General features: G+C 45.7%; 1 protein-coding gene across 4 annotated transcripts in view; it reads left to right on the forward strand.

Annotated features, from left to right (window-relative positions):
• The window catches only part of LPP (LIM domain containing preferred translocation partner in lipoma), a 398174-nt gene that overhangs the window by 196163 nt on the left and 181810 nt on the right, over positions 1-20201 (forward strand). For all 4 annotated transcript variants that reach the window (XM_067466127.1, XM_067466130.1, XM_067466126.1 and 1 more), the window contains exon 5: positions 515-648. In XM_067466127.1, the coding sequence (XP_067322228.1) occupies positions 515-648 (134 nt within the window). The remainder of the gene's footprint in view (positions 1-514; positions 649-20201) is intronic.

Consider the following 20201-nt stretch of genomic DNA (forward strand, 5'->3'; position numbering starts at 1 on the left):
TGAGGAACTATATCCAGGGGTCGCGGCATTCAGAAGGTTGAGAACCACTGACCTAAGGAGCTTGCCTAAACTAGGCTGGATTATCTTGCAGTTTTGTTGTTCATGGTTCCAGGACTTTGTCATGTTCTCTTGGGTTTTGCTTTGCTGATGCATTTTTGGATTAAGCTTCAAGTGCTATGTTATATTGATCTTTTGGAACATTAACCTTTGCTTTTAAGAACTTTTTTACCTTTAATTTTTAATAAACTATAAAGACTACTGGCTGTGTGCAGTTTGGTGTTCTTCAGCAAGGTGAATCTACTCTGAGGTGCAACAAGCACTTTGAATTGTGCCCGGTAGCAAACTGGCAGTCAGTGGAGTTGGTGCAACAGAGGAGTCAAGCAATCAATCACATTCTATGCAGCCTGTCTTTCCCCCATAGCTAGGACTCACAGTATTATTTCATTTCAGGAACATAGATGTGTGATATATACAACCCTGTCTGACCTTTCTGGTTATCCTTGTGTACCTGTAGGTGACTTTCCGCCACCACCGCCTCCACCTCCACCGCCTCCTCCTTCGGCAAATGATCCTGGGGCTTTCCCTCCATCCTCCGGCGCCTTCCTTCCTCCTCCGCCTCCTCCAGATGAGGCTCTTTTCCATGTTCAGGTAAGAAAACATGGCTTATCGGTGCCGAGTATTATTGCGTTCCCTTTCTCTCCATTCCTCCTTTCTCTTAATGCAGTTTGCATGGCTGAGAAGGCTGAGAGGAGATATGATAGCCATGTATAGATATGTGAGAGGAAGCCACAGGGAGGAGGAGGGAGCAAGCTTGTTTTCTGCTTCCCTGGAGACTAGGACGCAATGGAACAATGGCTTCAAAGTACAAGAAAGGAGATTCCACCTGAACATGAGGAAGAACTTCCTGACTGTGAGAGCCATTCAGCAGTGGAACTCTCTGCTCTGGAGTGTGGTGGAGGCTCCTTCTTTGGAAGCTTTTAAACAGAGGCTGGATGGCCATCTGTCGAGGGTGCTTTGAATGCAATTTTCCTGCTTTTTGGCAGGGGGTTGAACTGGATGGCCCATGAGGTCTCTTCCAACTATTTGATTCTGTGATTCTCTTCTTCAGGCTAAAAATGCCCAGCTCCTTAAGCCGCTCCTCATAGGGCTTGTTCTCCAGACCCTTGACAATTTTAGTTGCCCTCCTCTGGACACATTCCAGCTTGTCAATATCTCTCTTGAATTGTGGTGATTCTATGACTCTGATTCTCAAACTGTGCTCCTCCAGATGCTTTGGACTCCAGCTCCCACAAGTCCTAACAAGCTGGCAAGCTGGCTGAGATATCTGGGAGCTGAACTCCAAAACACCTGGAAAAGCAGAGAGATCAGTAATGCACAGGGCAGTTCCTGCAATCTGAATGCACCAATGATTGCATCTTAAATTCGGCTGTGATGAGAAGGTTTCGCAGCATCCAAGGAGGTGCAACTACATGACCAATACTTACACTGTGAGGGCCGTTCAGCAGTGGAACTCTCTGCCCCAGAGTGTGGTGGAGGCTCCTTCTTTGGAAGCATTTAAAGAGAGGCTGGATGGCCATCTGTCAGGGGTGATTTGAATGCAATATTCGTACTTCTTGGCAGGGGGTTGGACTGGATGGCCCATGAGGTCCCTTCCAACTCTTTGATTCTATGATTCCATGATTCTTTCATTCTATACACTGACAAAACTCTTCTTATGTGAAATCGAAATAGGCCTTACACAATGGCTAAATAGATAACACAGCAGCAGGGGTACATTGGCAACTTATGGACCGGGCAAGAGGAGCAGAGGCTGTTCTGGCCACTGTTTCCCTGCAAAAACACGTGGCAGATCCACCATGTGCCATCCTCCTCCTCCTCTTCGTCCAATTGTTCCCTTTTGCCACGTTGCCACCGGAGACCGCTAATTCTATTTAATAGCTAATTAAACCTTAATTCACGCTGCATTTGGCACAGGATTAAGGTCGGCGGGGGCGGCAGCCGGCAAAGGAACGGGAAGCTCTAGCCGCGGCCGTAATTATCGTTAATGAGCTCTGAGCTGTAATTTTATTAATTAAAAAAGGGGAGACGAGAGGCAGGGAAGTTGCTCTCCGCTGGCTCTGCTCTCTTGGGATGACCTTGCAAGGAAGGTGCCTCTTGATCCCAGGACGGAGAAGGACGAGGGCTGGGCACTGAGCTTCCGTTACCTGATCTGCAAAACTTAGGCCTTCGGGCTCACAGGTGGGAGGATCATTCATTTTAATCCCCACGAACAAGCAGCTGACAGCACGATGTAACATGATTTTTGTTCCTGGGTTACAACAACTTTGTTTATGTGGGACATCCTGCACAACCTTTTGCTCTAGTTTTTCCATGAATATCTCATGGAGTCTCTGTTGGGTAATCTTCTAGCCCAATGATGGGCAATCTTTTGAGCTTAGTGTGTCAATACTTGCCAAAAATCGAGCATAACCCGGGTGGGGTGTCACTTCGAGAGAAAAAACATAATTTCATTATATTTATAGTTTAATAACAAAAATATATTATTGTAATATATAACTGTATTTAATAAACCAAAAACTAATTATTTAACTTACCTGCTTTTGCTATAATGCCATATATCTTGGTATTATACAAAAATGCTGGTGTAGGAGCCGAGGATGAAATGTCCTCTTGGGATGCGGCCCCATCTTCTCTGTATGCGGCCACATGCGACCGTGTGTCATCAAAAATGGCTGCGCGTGTCAGTGCTGACACACGTGTCATAGGTTCGCCATCATGGTTCTAGCCTCTAAATATACTTTAGCAAACTTCAGGCTACACAGCAGAAGTGAGGACTGATACTCTTAGTTGTTGTCGTTCATTCGTTTAGTCACTTTCGACTCTTTGTGACCTCATGGACCAGCCCACGCCAGAGCTCCCTGTCAGCCATCACCGCCCCCAGCTCCTTCAAGGTCAATACAGTCACTTCAAGGATGCCATCCATCCACCTTGCCCTTGGTCAGCCCCTCTTCCTTTTTCCTTCCTTTCCCCCAAGCATTGATGTCTTCTCCAAGCTTTCCTGTCTCCTCATGATGTGGCCAAAGGACTTCATCTTGGCCTCTGCTATTCTTCCCTCCAGTGAGGAGTCGGGCTTTCTTTCCTGAAGTATGGACTGGTTGGATCTTCTTGCAGTCCAAGGAGGAGCGGCTTAAGGAGCTGGTTGTGTTTAGCCTGAAGAAGAGAAGGCTGAAAGGAGATATGATAGCCATGTATAAATATGTGAGAGGAAGCCACAGGGAGGAGGGAGCAAGCTTGTTTTCTCCTTCCCTGGAGACTAGGATGCAATGGAGCAATGGCTTCAAACTACAAGAGAGGAGATTCCATCTGAACATGAGGAAGAACTTGCTGACTGTGAGAGCTGTTCAGCAGTGGAACTCTCTGCCCTGGAGTGTGGTGGAGGCTCCTTCTTTGGAAGCTTTGAAGCAGAGGCTGGATGGCCATCTGTCAGGGGTGCTTTGAATGCAATATTCCTGCTTCTTGGCAGAATGGGGTTGGACTGGATGGCCCATGAGGTCTCTTCCAACTCTTTGATTCTTTGGTTCTATGATTCTAAGGCACTCTCAGAACTTTCCTCCAACACTACAGTTCAAAAGCATCGATCTTCCTTCGCTCAGCCTTCCCTAAGGTCCAGCTCTCACATCCGTAGGTTACTACAGGGAATACCATGGCTTTGACTATGTGGATCTTTGTTGCCAGTGTGATGTCTCTTCTCTTCATTATTTTATCGAGATTGGTCATTGCTCTCCTCCCAAAAAGGAAGCATCACCTGATTTCCTGGCTGCAGTCATCTTTGCACCTAGAAATACAAAGTCTGTCACTGCTTCCATGTTTTCTCCCTCTATTTCCCAGTTATCAATCAGTCTGGTTGCCATAATCTTGTTTTTCGTTTCATTTACTCTTAGTAACTCTGGATAATAATAATAATAATAATAATAATAATAATAATAATAATAGTAACAACAACAACAACACTTTATTTATATTCCACACTTCTTCCCAAAGGGACTCAGAGCACATTACCGCATATAAACAGACAAACATTCAGTGCCTTATTACAATGACATACAATAAGACACAAATACACAGACAAAGGCAAAGCCTTCTCCTTTCATTTCTGGCTCTGGTTCTGGGTGAGGTGCTCATTTTCATTTCCAAGCCAAGGAACCTGCATTGCCTGTAGATATCTCCTGGTTGCATGGCCAGCATGATTTTTTGGAGCGTCTTTTTGCGTCTCCTGCCGAGGTGGTACCTATTGATCTACTCATATTTGCATGTTTTTGAACTGCTAGATTGGCAGGAGTTAGGGCTGACAGTGGGAGCTCACCCCATCCTTTGGATTTGAACTGCCAATCTTCAGACCAGCAGTTCAGCAGCACAAAAGAATGTCTTCATTCCAACCAGGAAAGCTTCTTATCTTTAAAGTTCTATAAACCAAAATATATACAGTTTGTACAATATATACACGATCTCTCCTCCTTTTTCTTTTGTTTATTTGTTTAGTTGCTTCTGACTCTTGGTGCCCTCCAAATTATACTAGGTAACAAAACATGGAATGGTCCTGGTTTGAAAGTGTTATTTCCTGTTTAATTGTCAGATGCTTACTTTGAAAGTAGTTAGTAATTGTCATACTCTAGAAACTTTGTCCCTCTTGCAAAAACAAAGGTTTTGCAGTTCAGTACACTGTCCTATGTTGGGGTTTTTTTTATGATAGAGCCAATTAGGAAATGACATTTATAACCCAGGAACACAAATCTGGGGATTTTCAGGGCCTGTACTTAGACCAGTCCTGCTTTAGACAAATGCAGAAGCACATCCAAGTCTTTTCTGATACAACGTCTACCACAAAGGATCTATCTAAAAGGAGAATGTCCGGCTGTTGCATTAGATCTAAACCCAGCTTGAAATTCCTCTCAGTGTGAGATGTTCAAGAAACCCAGTCCTTTTGCTCTTTCCCCCTTTTATGCTCTTCTCTTTTGTTTTGTTCTGTTCCCTGATGATTTATGGGCATGGGGATTGCATAAGCCGGCCCCTGTCTCCACTGCTGTCAACATTCGCTGGAAATAAATGTTCAGCCACACTGGAGATGTTTACCAGAATCTGAAGCATGGCTGGACATGCCGCGAGGGTCAGGAAGGGGATTTATCGTTTTGCTCCTTTGAACAAGAATCCTAGAGTTGGATGATACACCCAAAGGTCATCCAGTCCAGTCTCATAATTCTGCCAGGCTGTTGGGGCTCAGCAGGAAGATGCTGGGGATTTCTCAGAGGACGAGGGGGATGATGGGTTTCCCACTGACGTTATTTATAGGCTTTAGATCAGAAAGAAGTGCAGGCAGTTGAAGATGAGACAGATAATGTTTTGAACTGCAATGTTCATTCCTTAGCAACTGGGGAAAAGTCCAGTTCTCATGGGGATTGGCCTTTAGCAGATGTGGAGTTTTCCCGTGATATCAGATTAGGCCTCTGCATGGAGGGAGTGAAGGATAGATTAATTAGGTGTTCAGGAAAAACTCTGAACAAGCCCAGGTGCCAGAGACATGATCTAATGGCTAATTGTCTAATTGTCGAAGGCTTTCATGGCCGGAATCACTGGGTTGTTGTAGGTTTTTTCGGGCTATATGGCCATGGTCTAGAGCAGTGTTTCTCAACCTGGGGGTCGGGACCCCTGAGGGGGTCGCAAAGGGGTGTCAGAGGGGTCGCCAAAGACCATCAGAAAACAGTGTTTTCTGATGGTCATGGGGATTCCATGTGGGAAGTTTGAGCCAATTCTATCGTTGGTGGAGTTCAGAATGTGCTTTGATTGTAATGAACTATAAATCCCAGCAACTACAACTCCCAAATGTCAAGGTCTATTTTCCCCAGGCTCCACCAGTGTTCACATTTGTGCATATTGAGTATTTGTGTCAAGTTTGGTTCAGATCCATCATTGCATGAGTCCACAGTGCTCTCTGGATATAGGTGAACTACAACTCCCAAACTCAAGGTCAATGCCCACCAAACTCTTCCAGTGTTTTCCGTTGCTCATGGGAGTTCTGTGTCGCAAATTAGGTTCAAATCCATTGCTGGTGGAGTTCAGAATGCGCTTTGATTGTAGGTGAACTATAAATCCCAGCAACTACAACTCCCAAATGACAAAATCAATCCTCCCCCAACCCCACTAGCATTTACATGTGGTTGCATTTGGTATTTGTGCCCAGTTTGGTCCAGTGAATGAAAATACATCTTGCATATCTGATATTTACATTATGATTTATAACATTGGTAAAATGACTGTTATGAAGTAGCAACGAAAACAATATTATGGTTGGGGGTCACTACAACATGAGGGACTATATTCAGGGGTCACGGCATTAGGAAGGTTGAGAAACACTGGTCTAGAGGCATTCTCTCCTGACGTTTCACCTGCATCTATGGCAAGCATCTTCAGAGGTAGTGAGGATGCTTGCCATAGATGCAGGAGAAACATCAGGAGAGAATGCCTCTAGACCATGGCCATATAGCCACAACCTAATGGCTTCTTGTTTGCGCCTGGGTTTAAATTAAGTGATGTTTACTTGGCATCTCCAGAGCAGACAACATTGCCATAAATTCAAGTTCCTGTTTCAGCTCTCAAGCTTATGAAATGCAAAGATACAGAATGGGGGACAATGCCTGGCTCGAGAGCAGTACGTGTGAAAAAGATCTTGGAGTCCTCGTGGACAAGTTAAACATGAGCCAACAATGTGATGTGGCGGCAAAAAAAGCCAATGGGATTTTGGCCTGCATCAATCGGAGCCTAGTGTCTAGATCCAGGGAATTCATGCTCCCCATGCTCTTTTCTGCTTTGGTTAGACCACACCTGGAATATTGTGTCCAATTCTGGGCACCACAATTCAAGAGAGATATTGACAAGCTGGAATGTGTCCAGAGGAGGGCAACTAAAATGATCAAGGGTCTGGAGAACAAGCCCTATGAGGAGCGGCTTAAGGAGCTGGGTATGTTTAGCCTGAAGAAGGGAAGGCTGAGAGGAGATATGATAGCCATGTAGAAATATGTGAGAGGAAGCCACAGGGAGGAGGAGGGAGCAAGCTTGTTTTCTGCTTCCCTGGAGACTAGGACGCAATGGAGGAATGGCTTCAAACTACAAGAGAGGAGATTCCATCTGAACACGAGGAAGAACTTCCTGACTGTGAGAGCCGTTCAGCAGTGGAACTCTCTGCCCCGGAGTGTGGTGGAGGCTCCTTCTTTGGAAGCTTTGAAACAGAGGCTGGATGGCCATCTGTCAGGGGTAATTTGAATGCAATATTCCTGCTTCTTGGCAGAATGGGGTTGGACTGGATGGCCCAGGAGGTCTCTTCCAACTCTTTGATTCTATGATTCTATTCTATGATTCAAGTCTCCTGTGTTTGCCTATGTTCTTGAAAGAGTTTTGCCTTGGAAAAGTTCCTGTTTTCATGCTTACGGATTTATGCCTATGATCGTGACTTTCTTGATTTCATGTACCTTGCTATTTAGGACTACTGATCTTTTGTATATATGGACTACTGCTATTTTATGGCACAATTTTCACTGCTTTTTGGGAAATGCCCTTTTCTACACACTTTTCTTAATAAACTGCTGTAGTTAGTTACTACTGGACTCTGATGTGGTGCTGGGTGAAAAGGTGTTTCAAGGCTAGAGTGCAACACAGGCAGGAAGACACTATCAAAGCAGTCCTAGCAGATAGCCCTCCATCTTCTGTTTAGAAATATCTTGTGTTCCCAAGAGATTTGCAGGATTTTTCCGGAGACAGCGCTGATGGAATCGTTCCAGGAGTTGCATGTGATGTCTGTAGACAGTCCACGTCTCACAGGCATAGAGCAGGGTTGGGAGGACAATAGCTCTATAAACAAGCACCCCGCCAACAAATATCAGGTATTATAAGCTCATTTTCAGAGGAAGGAACTACCTACCTCTGTGTTCCTTGCCTAATGCCCCTTCTACACTGAAATATAATACAGATTATCAAATCCATATTATCTGCTTTGAACTGGATTATGTGAGTCCTCACTGCCATATAATCCAGTTCAAAGCAGATAATCTGGATTTTATACGGCAGTGTAGAAGGGGCTCAACAGTAGACACATACCAAGACATATAATAATGTGTTTTTGAAGATTTCATGGCCAGAATCATTGGGTTGTTGTGAGTTTTTCAGGCTGTCTGGCCGTGTTCCAGAAGCATTCACTTCTGACATTTTGCCCACACCTATGGCAGGCATGGTATTCCTTGTAGTAACCTACGGATGTGAGAGCTGGACCTTAGGGAAGGCTGAGCGAAGGAAGATCGATGCTTTTGAACTGTGGTGTTGGAGGAAAGTGCTGAGAGTGCCTTGGACTGCGAGAAGATCCAACCAGTCCATCCTCCAGGAAATAAAGCCCGACTGCTCACTGGAGGGAAAGATACTAGAGACAAAGTTGAAGTACTTTGGCCACATCATGAGGAGACAGCAAAGCCTAGAGAAGACAATTATGCTGGGGAAAGTGGAAGGCAAAAGGAAGAGGGGCCGACCAAGGGCAAGATGGATGGATGGCATCCTTGAAGTGACTGGACTGACCTTGAAGGAGCTGGGGGTGGTGACGGCCGACAGGGAGCTCTGGCGTGGGCTGGTCCATGAGGTCACGAAGAGTCGGAGACGACTGAACGAATGAACAACAACATGGCAGGCATCCTCAGAGGTTGAAAGGCCTGTTAGAAACTAGGCAGAGAGGTTCATTTATCTTCCTACATACAACAATAAAACAACAACAACAACAATACAGCAAAATAAATCAAAACAAAGCAATAACAGTTGAAACATTCACACCTAGCTCAAACAGACAAGAGTCCTTTGTCCCACCCTGGTCATTCCACAGATATATAAACCCTTTTTCCTAGTTCCAACAGACCTCTCAACCTCTGAGCATGCCTGCCATAGATGTGGGCAAAACGTAAGGAGAGAATGCTTCTGGAGCATGGCCAGACAGCCCAGAAAACTCACAACAGCACATATAATAATTCATATCCATTTACGCAGCGATACCACAACCTTCCACTGAATTAAAAACTCAGAGAGTGATTTTTCTTCCGAGCAGAGAAATGTCAGGCAGATAGAAATGTCAGGCAATCAATACTTTATCAATGGTTGTAAATTGTACTTCAAGAGCGACAGGAGTGAAAGCATTGCAAGCCATGTTTGGAATAGGTCATGGGTGTTCATTGTGCGGCTTCTTTGTTCCTACTCCGCAACCAAAGCATTAAATCACATCCATTCAAGCATTTCAAGGTAACTTCCTTGGCGAGTGCAACACTAGCGACCAAATCCAGATTAAAGATTTTCAAGACGTCGCAAGAAGAAAGACGACCTCCATGGCTGCAAAAGGGAAGGTGGAGAGAAGACATCAGAGCCTTGTTTGAATATCTGAAAGGAGGTCATAATCGAAGATGGAGCCTGGTTTCTGTCTGCTGTCCCAGAAAAGAATGCTTCCTCTACATTCCAAAATTAATGCAGTTTCGTCCCACTTTGACTGCCATGGCTTTTTTATTTTTTTATTTGTCGTGTCAGAGCAACCAGTCCATTATATTACATTTCTAACAGAACAAAGCAAACAAACAAACAGACAAATACAAAACTTGTGAGTTTGGTAGTTGGATAAATGTCCTTTGACCAGTATCTGGCCCCTTGGAGTGCCTCTGGTGTTGCTGCAAGAAGGTCCTCCATTGTACATGTGGCAGGGCTCAGGGTGCATTGCAGCAGGTGGTCAGTGGTTTGCTCTTCTCCGCACTCGCATGTCGAGGATTCCACTTTGTAGCCCCATTTCTTGAGGTTGGCTCTGCATCTCGTGGTGCCAGAGCGCAGTCTGTTCAGCGCCTTCCAAGTCGCCCAATCTTCTGTGTGCCCAGCGGGGAGTCTCTCATTTGGTATCAGCCATCGGTTGAGGTTCTGGGTTTGAGCCTGCCACTTTTGGACTCTCGCTTGCTGAGGTGTTCCAGCGAGTGTCTCTGTAGATCTTAGAAAACTGTTTCTAGATTTAAGTTGTTGACGAGCTGGCTGATACCCAAACAGGGGATGAGCTGGAGATGTCTCTGCCTTGGTCCTTTCACTATTGGCTGCCACTTCCCGGCGGATGTCAGGTGGTGCAATACCGGCTAAGCAGTGTAATTTCTCCAGCGGTGTAGGGCGCAGACACCCCGTGATAATGCGGCATGTCTCATTCAGAGCCACATCCACTGTTTTAGTGTGGTGAGATGTCTTCCACACTGGGCATGCACACTCAGCAGCAGAGTAGCAAAGCACAAGGGCAGATGTCTTTACTGTGTCCGGTTGTGATGCCCAGGTTGTGCCAGTCAGCTTTCGTATGATATTGTTTCTAGCGCCCACATTTTGCTTGATGTTCAGGCAGTGCTTCTTGTAGGTAAGAGCATGGTCCAGAGTGACTCCAAGGTATTTGGGTGCACTGCAGTGCTCCAGTGGGATTCCTTCCCAAGCTCGGGATGCTTGTCTGTTCTTGAGATGAAAAGCACATGTCTGTGTTTTAGATGGATTAGGGATCAGCTGGTTTTCCCTGTAATAGGCAGTAAGGACGCCTAGAGCTTCGGAGAGCTTCTGTTCAACCGTGGTTGAACAGAAAAACCTACAACAACCCAGTGATTCCGGCCATGAAAGCCTTCGACAATATGATGATGATGATGATGAAGATGATGATGATGATGATGATTGTGGTGGTGGTGATGGTGATGGTGATGGTGATGGTGATAACAACAATAATGCACCCATCATCCAGAGCAAACACCAATACACTGCATTAGCTCTCTGAAAGACTCCCAGACCAATGAGACTCTTTGCAATGCAGGACTTGTTTTCTGCAAAATCCCCGCATGGTTGTGCTGTACAGAAAATACAATTTGGGGATTGTTTTCCCTGCCTCGTTTTATGTATCTCCAGCCTGGTGGGACACACCGCAGGGTCTCCATTGAAGATCTGAAATTCAAGGCAGGCTCATATTGGAGTAAACAACCGTTCATATCCTGTCCCTGGGCTCCGTGGGTATTGTGTGTCAACACCAGCATCTTGAATATAACTCCTCGGTTATTGCGCCGGGACCCAGAGACAGATGGCTCCGCATTTGGACCATTGTTTTCAAGAGACAGCAAATTGGATCCTTCCAGGTCCGACAGCTTCCAGCCCCGTCAAGAACTCGTGGCAGTTTTTAAGCAGATGTGGCTTTGTACATGTGTGAAAGGCATGGCTTCTAAGGCTTTTTTTTCCGGGAGAGAGAATGTGAATTTGAAATTAAAAACACTCCCAAACAGTTGTGTAAGAGTTTGTTATTGTGCTGTTCCCCACTCAGCCTGTCCAAAGAGCCAACTCAGGTCATGTTTCTTGCCCATCTCTTTCCTAAGATTTGGGAAATGCCGCCAACACTGTGTCAAGGCATCTCCGTAGGGATGGAAACGCTGCAAGCCTCAATGTTGGAGAGAAATGCTTAAGGAGAAAGGCTGGAAAGAGACCGTCAGACCATATGAGCTTTTAGGGAGCCTGAAATCCTTGAAAGAGGGCCTTCTGAGTCCCATAATATTTCATTGCATGTCCGATGAGAATAGGAGACAGGGTGCTTCAGGGGACAGCCTTTCATGTTCTGTTCCTTCCCTGTTGGGCTTCAAGAACAATCTGAACAGATGAGAGAGATGAAGGGCCAAAACTAACAAAATGAAGTTCAACAGGGACAAATGCAAGAGACTCCACTTTGGCAGAAAAAAGGAAATGCAAAGATACAGAAAAAAAGCCAATGGGATTTTGACCTGCATCAATAGGAGCATAGTGTCTAGGTCCAGGGAAGTCATGCTCCCCATAAATGCAAGAGACTCCACTTAGGCAGAAAAAAATGAAATAAAAAGAGACAGAATGGGGGACGATGCCTGGCTCGAGAGCAGTACGTGTGAAAAAGATCTTGGGGTCCTTGTGAACAACAAGTTAAACATGAGCCAATAATGTCATGTGGCGGCAAAAAAAGCCAATGTCATCTTGGAAAGAAGTGACAAGTGGAGTGCCACAGGGTTCCGTCCTGGGCCCGGTCCTGTTCAGGATCTTTAATAATGACTTAGACGAAGGGTTAGAAGGCAGGATCATCAAGTTTGCAGATGACACCAAATTGGGAGGGAGAGCCTATACTCCAGAGGACAGGAGCAGGATTCAAAACGATCTTGACAGATTAGAGAGATGGGCCAAAACTAACAAAATGAAGTTCAACAGGGACAAATGCAAGAGACTCCACTTTGGCAGAAAAAAATGAAATGCAAAGATACAGAATGGGGGACGAGGCCTGGCTCGAGAGCAGTACGTGTGAAAAAGATCTTGGAGTCCTCGTGGACAACAAGTTAAGCATGAGCCAGGAATATGATGTGGTGGCAAAAAAAAAAAAAAAAAGCCAATGGGATTTTGGGCTGCATCAATAGGAGCCTAGTGTCTAGATCCAGGGAAGTCATGCTAGCCATTCTCTCTTCTGCCTTGGTTGGACCACATCTGGAATACTGTGTCAAATTCTGGGCACCACAATTGAAGAGATATGTTGATAAGCTGGAATGTGTCCAGAGGAGGGCGACTAAAATGATCAAGGGTCTGAAGAACAAGCCCTATGAGAAGCGGCTTAAAGAGCTGGGCATGTTTAGCCTGAAGAAGAGAAGGCTGAGAGGATATATGATAGCCATGTATAAGTATGTGAGGGGAAGTAATAGGGAGGAGGAAGCAAGCTTGTTTTCTGCTGCCCTGGAGACTAGGATGCAATGGAGCAATGACTTCAAACTACAAGAAAGGAGATTCCATCTGAACATGAGGAAGAACTTCCTGACTGTGAGAGCCATTCAGCAGTGGAACTCTCTGCCCTGGAGTGTGCTGGAGGCTCCTTCTTTGGAAGCTTTTAAACAGAGGCTGGGTGGCCATCTGTTGGGGGTGCTATGAATGCAATTCCCCTGCTTCTTGGCAGAATGGGGTTGGCCCATCATCTCTCTAATCTTGTGTGTTTTTGTGACACCTGTGGACTTCTGGTGAGCCTATTAATTCCACAGAGCTTTCTTAGGCAAGGAATCTTCAGAGCTAGATTGGACAGTTCCTTCTGTCAGGTATTTCTTTAACCTGAAGCAGAGCTTCTCAGCTCAAACCTCCAAACAGTATTCAAGTTCTGTCTGTAGTATGTGAGCACTTATTTACTTACTTAGACAATCCCTCGTTGTCCGAGTAGGATTGTCTTCCAAGATGGGTGTGCTGGCGGTGGGTCCATAGGTGACTGTGGAGCCCTATTCTTGATCTGCATCTTCTCCCGCAGTGAGGGCATTGGTTTCCAGGTGGAAGGTGGTCCCGGTCAGGGTTGGCTTGATGCACCTTCCTCTTAGCACGTATCTCTCTTCTGCTCTCCATTTGTGCATATTCAAATTCTACAGCACTGCTGGTCACAGCTGACCTCCAGCTGGAGTGCTCAAGGGCTAGGGCTTCCCAGTTCTCAGTGTCTATGCCAGAGCTTTGAAGGTTGGCTTTGAATCTCTTTTCTTGCCCACCAACATTCCATCTTCCATTCTTGAGTTCGGAGTAGAGCAACTACTTTGGGAGATGGTGGTCAGGCATCCAGACAACATGGCCGGTCCAGTGGAGTTGATGGCGGAGGACCATCACTTCAGTGCTTGTAGTCTTTCTTCTTTCAGTGTGCTGACATTTGTCCACCTGTCCTCCCAAGAGATTTGCAGGATTTTTTGGAGGCAACGTTGATGGAATCGTCCCAGGAGTTGCATGTGACGTCTGTAGATAGCAGGGTTGGGAGGAATCATAGAATCAATGAGTTGGAAGAGACCTCATGGGCCATAGAAATAGAATCAAAGAGATGGAAGAGACCTCATGGGCCATCCAGTCCAACCCCGTTCTGTCAAGAAGCAGGAATATTGCATTCAAATCACCCCTGACAGATGGCCATCCAACCTCTGTTTAAAAGCTTCCAAAGAAGGAGTCTCCACCACACTCCGGGGCAGAGAGTTCCACTGCTGAACGGCTCTCACAGTCAGGAAGTTCTTCCTCATGTTCAGGTGGAATCTTCTCTCTTGTAGTTTGAAGCCATTGTTCTGTTGCGTCCTAGTCTCCAAGGAAGCAGAAAACAAGCTTGCTCCCTCCTCCCTGTGGCTTCCTCTCACATATTTATACATGGCTATCATATCTCCTCATATCTAGCTTTATCAACAAGCTCATTGGTCTCCCTACGGATGTCCCGGTCCTCAAACACTCTCTGCTTCATACGGAGAAATGCTTGATGGACTGTCACTTTGTCATGGTGAGGAGGCTTGCGTGTTCCAATGAACTTGTGGACACAATGACTGGAGTTGTGCACTCCCAGGAGTGGCCGCGGGGAGGTTCCAGATCAAGCACAGTCCGAAGACCCAATGACCTCAATGGTGGAGCAGGCAGAGAATAACATGGTACATGTTACAACGGCTGTGAAGGCGGAAGAAGGCTACAACAGATCGAGAAGCCACGGTCGTCGTGTTAACTATGCCACCAGTGGAACCTCACTCTGTGAAGACTAAGTGTTGATCATCTGTGCACTGACCTCCACACATTAAAACAATTATCGCACAGGTGTCTTCCAAGTATGTGAGCAATACTTGCAATAAACAGCAGTCGCAGGAACTTATCTTTTGTTGCAGTTATTTACAGTATTCACAGCTCTCTCCAGAATCCTCCAATTTGCCATACGCCATACGCCATCTGACAAGGAAACTAGTCCAATGTGGGCTAGGCAAAACTACGGTGAGGTGGATCTGGAATTGGTTAAGTGGACAAACACAGAGAGTGCTCACTAATGCATCCTCTTCATCTTGGAAAGAAGTGACAAGTGGAGTGCCGCAGGGTTCCGTCCTGGGCCCGGTCCTGTTCAACATCTTTATTAATGACTTAGATGAAGGGCTAGAAGGCAGGATCATCAAGTTTGCAGACGACACCAAATTGGGAGGGAGAGCCAATACTCCAGAGGACAGGAGCAGGATTCAAAACGATCTTGACAGATTAGAGAGATGGGCCAAAACTAACAAAATGAAGTTCAACAGTGACAAATGCAAGATACTCCACTTTGGCAGAAAAAATGAAATGCAAAGATACAGAATGGGGGACGCCTGGCTCGAGAGCAGTATGTGTGAAAAAGATCTTGGAGTCCTCGTGGACAACAAGTTAAACATGAGCCAACAATGTGATGTGGCGGCAAAAAAAGCCAATGGGATTTTGGCCTGCATCAAGAGGAGCCTAGTGTCTAGATCTAGGGAAGTCATGCTATCCCTCTATTCTGCTTTGGTTAGACCACATCTGGAATATTGTGTCCAATTCTGGGCCCCACAATTGAAGAGAGATATTGACAAGCTGGAATGTGTCCAGAGGAGGGCGACTAAAATGATCAAGGGTCTGGAGAACAAGCCCTATGAGGAGCGGCTTAGGGAACTGGGCATGTTTAGCCTGAAGAAGAGAAGGCTGAGAGGAGATATGATAGCCATGTATAAATATGTGAGAGGAAGCCACAGGGAGGAGGAGGGAGCAAGCTTGTTTTCTGCTTCCTTGGAGACTAGGACGCAATGGAACAATGGCTTCAAACTACAAGAGAGGAGATTCCATCTGAACATTAGGAAGAACTTCCTGACTGTGAGAGCCGTTCAGCAGTGGAACTCTCTGCCCCGGAGTGTGGTGGAGGCTCCTTCTTTGGAAGCTTTTAAGCAGAGGCTGGATGGCCATCTGTCAGGGGTGATTTGAATGCAATATTCCTGCTTCTTGGCAGAATGGGGTTGGACTGGGTGGCCCACGAGGTTTCTTCCAACTCTTTGATTCTATGATTCTATGATTCTATGAAATCACCTGACACCCAACTTGCTCTGTTGGTGTTCTTACATACACTCATGTGATGTCATGTTCCATTCATGCTTTCATTATCTCATACACTTGATGCAAACCTGACTTCAGGGTCTCATTATTCTCTTGCTTAATCACTGTAACTGTGACTCAGCACTTAACAATACTTAAAGGAACCCAGCAATTTAACTTCAGAATAGGTTAGTATGTTTTAAAACTCCAACACCTTCCTGTGGAATAAAGCCTACACTTACTTAGGTGATCCCTCGTAGTCTGAGGGTGATGGTAATCCAAGTGTAGTATCCTGACAGGGCAAGGGCAAACTTCAGTGTTCCAGCAATTGAAATCCAAAATACCTGGAGGGCCAAAGTTTGCCCATGTCTGCTATAGCACCTGGGATTAATTGATGGCACTCTATCCAAGTCCTAACTTAGGTTGACCAAGATCAGATGGGATCTAGTGCCTTTTAGGGTATTTCTTGGCAGTCCTTGGGTAAGGTTCTTCTTTTGGGGATCTTTGCTTCCAAAATTCTCCATCCAGGGATCCTGGGAGTACATTCCCAAAAGGCCCCTTTCCCCTAGAATCATAGAATCATAGAATCAAAGAGTTGGAAGAGACCTCATGGGCCATCCAGTCCAACCCCATTCTGCCAAGAAGCAGGAATATTGCATTCAAATCACCCCTGACAGATGGCCATCCAGCCTCTGTTTAAAAGCTTCTAAAGAAGGAGCCTCCACCACACTCCGGGGCAGTGAGTTCCATTGCTGAACGGCTCTCACAGCCAGGAAGTTCTTCCTCATGTTCAGATGGAATCTTCTCTTTTGTAGTTTGAAGCCATTGTTCCATTGCGTCCTAGTCTCCAAGGAAGCAGAAAACAAGCTTGCTCCCTCCTCCCTGTGGCTTCCTCTCACATATTTATACACGGCTATCATATCTCCTCTCGGCCTTCTCTTCTTCAGGCTAAACATGCCCAGCTCCTTAAGCCGCTCCTCATAGGGCTTGTTCTCCAGACCCTTGATCATTTGAGTCACCCTCCTCTGGACACATTCCAGCTTGTCAATATCTCTCTTGAATTGTGGTGCCCAGAATTGGACACAATATTCCAGGTGTGGTCTAACCAAAGCAGAAAAGAGGGGTAGCATGACTTCCCTAGATCTAGACACTAGGCTCCTATTGATGCAGGCCCTTGCTTTCTAGTCTGCTACATTTAGTGGGGAAATTCAAGTTGCCTGTTGTCCCCATCAAGGACTTTTCTTCAGGAAGCAATCCTCAAGAGTAGTTTTGCTAGTTCCTGTCTCTAAGATGCAACCTATAGAACAGTGGTTCTCAACCTGTGGGTCCCCAGGTGTTTTGGCCTACAACTCCCAGAAATACCAGACAGCTTGCCAGATGTTAGGATTTCTAGGAGGTGAAAGCCAAAACCCTGAAGGCACCGGGACTGTGGTGCAGCTGCCTGGGAGTCAGCTGCATTAAGATCACTACTGACCAAAAGGTCATGAGTTCAAAGCCAGCCCGGGTTGGAGTGAGTTTCCAAACAATTTGTGTAGCTTGCTGTCCACCTTTGCAGCCTGAAAGACAGTTGCATCTGTCAAGTAGGAAATTTAGGTACCACCTACGCGGGGAGGCTAATTTAACTAATTTATGGTGCCATAAAAATCTCCAGCAAGCCTGCAAAGAATGAGGAAGTACTTCCTCAGTGTCACAAATGGACGGTGAAGCAACAGCTCCCCTAGTGGTCAGAATACCCTCATGAAAAAGTTGGAATGTTAAATTGCCTCTGTGTCTGTCTATATATGTTGTGTGTCTATGGCATTGAACGTTTGCCATGTATATGTACATTGTAATTGTGCTGGTACGGCTGTACCAGGAGCTCCCACTTTATTTGCTTTGTATTAGATGTTTGCTTGCAGTCAGGGATTCTGCAGAAAGGTGGCTTCCTTTGGTTGTAGTTATAGGGCAGGACACCTGTCCATCATTGTTGAGTTTTGGTTCCGCCCCTTGCTCAGGGCAATTGGGAAAGGAAGGGAGACATTTTTAGTTAGTCTCAGCAAGGAAAGCTAATGTCCAGGACATGTGCAAGCTTCCCCTGTACAAAAGCTTCAACCCTTAAGACTTCCGGGGGGAAACAGTCTTAAGAGCATCCAAGGATTCCCAAAGATTCCCAGGGAAACAGCCCTAAAGCTCTGAAGAATTTCAGAGGGTGAAACAACTTTGAATATCAAAGAACTCCAGCTGAACAGACTGCAGGCCTTGCTGGTAGGTCCACTCGGTGCTTTGAGATGCAGTTCAACCCGGTAGTGGTGCCCACATCAGTTAGGTTTAAGTTCACAGTCATAGAATCATAGAATCAAAGAGTTGGAAGAGACCTCATGGGCCATCCAGTCCAACCCCCTTCCAAGAAGCAGGAATATTGCATTCAAATCACCCCTGACAAATGGCCATCCAGCCTCTGCTTAAAAGCTTCCAAAGAAGGAGCCTCCACCACACTCCGGGGCAGAGAGTTCCACTGCTGAACGGCTCTCACAGTCAGGAAGTTCTTCCTCATGTTCAGATGGAATCTCCTCTCTTGTAGTTTGAAGCCATTGTTCCACGTCCTAGTCTCCAAGGAAGCAGAAAACAAGCTTGCTCCCTCCTCCCTGTGGCTTCCTCTCACATATTTATACATGGCTATCATATCTCCTCTCAGCCTTCTCTTCTTCAGGCTAAACATGCCCAGTTCCCTAAGCCGCTCCTCATAGGGCTTGTTCTCCAGACCCTTGATCATTTTAATCGCCCTCCTCTGGACACATTCCAGCTTGTCAATATCTCTCTTGAATTGTGGTGCCCAGAATTGGACACAATATTCCAGATGTGGTCTAACCAAAGCAGAATAGAGGGGTAGCATGACTTCCTTAGTTAGCCTGGGAGAAGTTAGAAAGGGATTTTCCTTTAAAGTAAATTAACAGTTAGTAGCCATCAGTTGCACAAAAGCCTGGAAGCATTTGTTTAACCTTTTGAAGACAAGAGAAGTTTCTGTTTGATTGTTGCTCAATAAAAGACTTGGTTATATTTCACAAGCCCTCTAAAGACTGTTTGTGGTGGAAAATTCCTAAGAGCTTCTCTTTGGGCCCCCTGGCTTCCTGCTGGGCAAAGGTTGCACGTCCTGTTTTAAAGACAACTCTTTACAGACCCAGCGTGCAACAGAACAGTAATCCGCCCTGAGTCCCCTGCAGGATGAGAAGGGCAGAATATAAATACTGTAAATAAATAACTAAAAATAAAACAAAACATCTGGGGACTCACATGTTGAGAACCACTGCTATAGAACCTTGGTGGTCTCCCACCCAAGTACTAACCAGGCATGGCCCTGCTTGGCTTCCAGGATTGGATGGGATCTGGCACTTTGGGGGTATTTAAGCTCTAGGGCAAGCATGGACCAATGTTCATCCTCTGGGTGTTTTGGACTTCAACTCCCACAGTTCGTAAGAGTCTAGTGCAGTGGTTCTCGACCTTGCTAATGCCGTGACCCCTTGATGCAGTTCCATATGTTGTGGTGACCCCCAACCATAATATTGTTTTCGTTGCTACTTGATACCTGTCATTTTACTACTGTTATAAATTGTAATGTAAATATCTGATATGCAGGATGTATTTTCATTCACTGGACTAAATTGAGCACAAATACCCAATATGCCCAAATGTGAATGCTAGTGGGGTTGGGGGGAGGATTGATTTTGTAATTTGGGAGTTGCAATTGCTGGGATATATAGTTCACCTAGAATCAAAGAGCATTCTGAACTCCACCAGCGATGGATTTAAACTGACCTTGGCACACAGAACTCCCATTACCAACAGAAAACCCTGGAAGGGTTTTGTGGGCATTGACCTTGAGTTTGGGAGTTGTAGTTCCCCTATATCCAGAGGAGTGCTGTGGATTCATGCAATGATGGATCTGGACCAAACTTGGCACGAATACTCAATATGCCCAAATGTGAACACTGGTGGAGTTTGGGGAAAATAGACCTTGACGTTTGGGAGTTGTAGTTGTTGGCATTTATAGTTCACCAACAATCAAAGCGTATTCTGAACTTCCCACACAGAATCCCAATGACCAACAGAAAGTACTGTGTTTCCTGATGGTCTTTGGTGACCCCTTTGATACCCTCTCACGGCCTCCACAGGGGTCCCGACCCCCAGGTTGAGAACCACTGGTCTAGCAGCTTTTAGGAATTGTGGGAATTGAAGTCCAAAACACTCAGAGGGCCAAAGTTGGCTCATGCCTGCTCTAGGGATTCTCAAACACCTTCTTCCTTCTC

The sequence above is a fragment of the Anolis sagrei genome, chromosome 3, assembly GCF_037176765.1.
Source record: "Anolis sagrei isolate rAnoSag1 chromosome 3, rAnoSag1.mat, whole genome shotgun sequence".
NCBI classification, from domain to species: Eukaryota; Metazoa; Chordata; class Lepidosauria; order Squamata; family Dactyloidae; genus Anolis; species Anolis sagrei.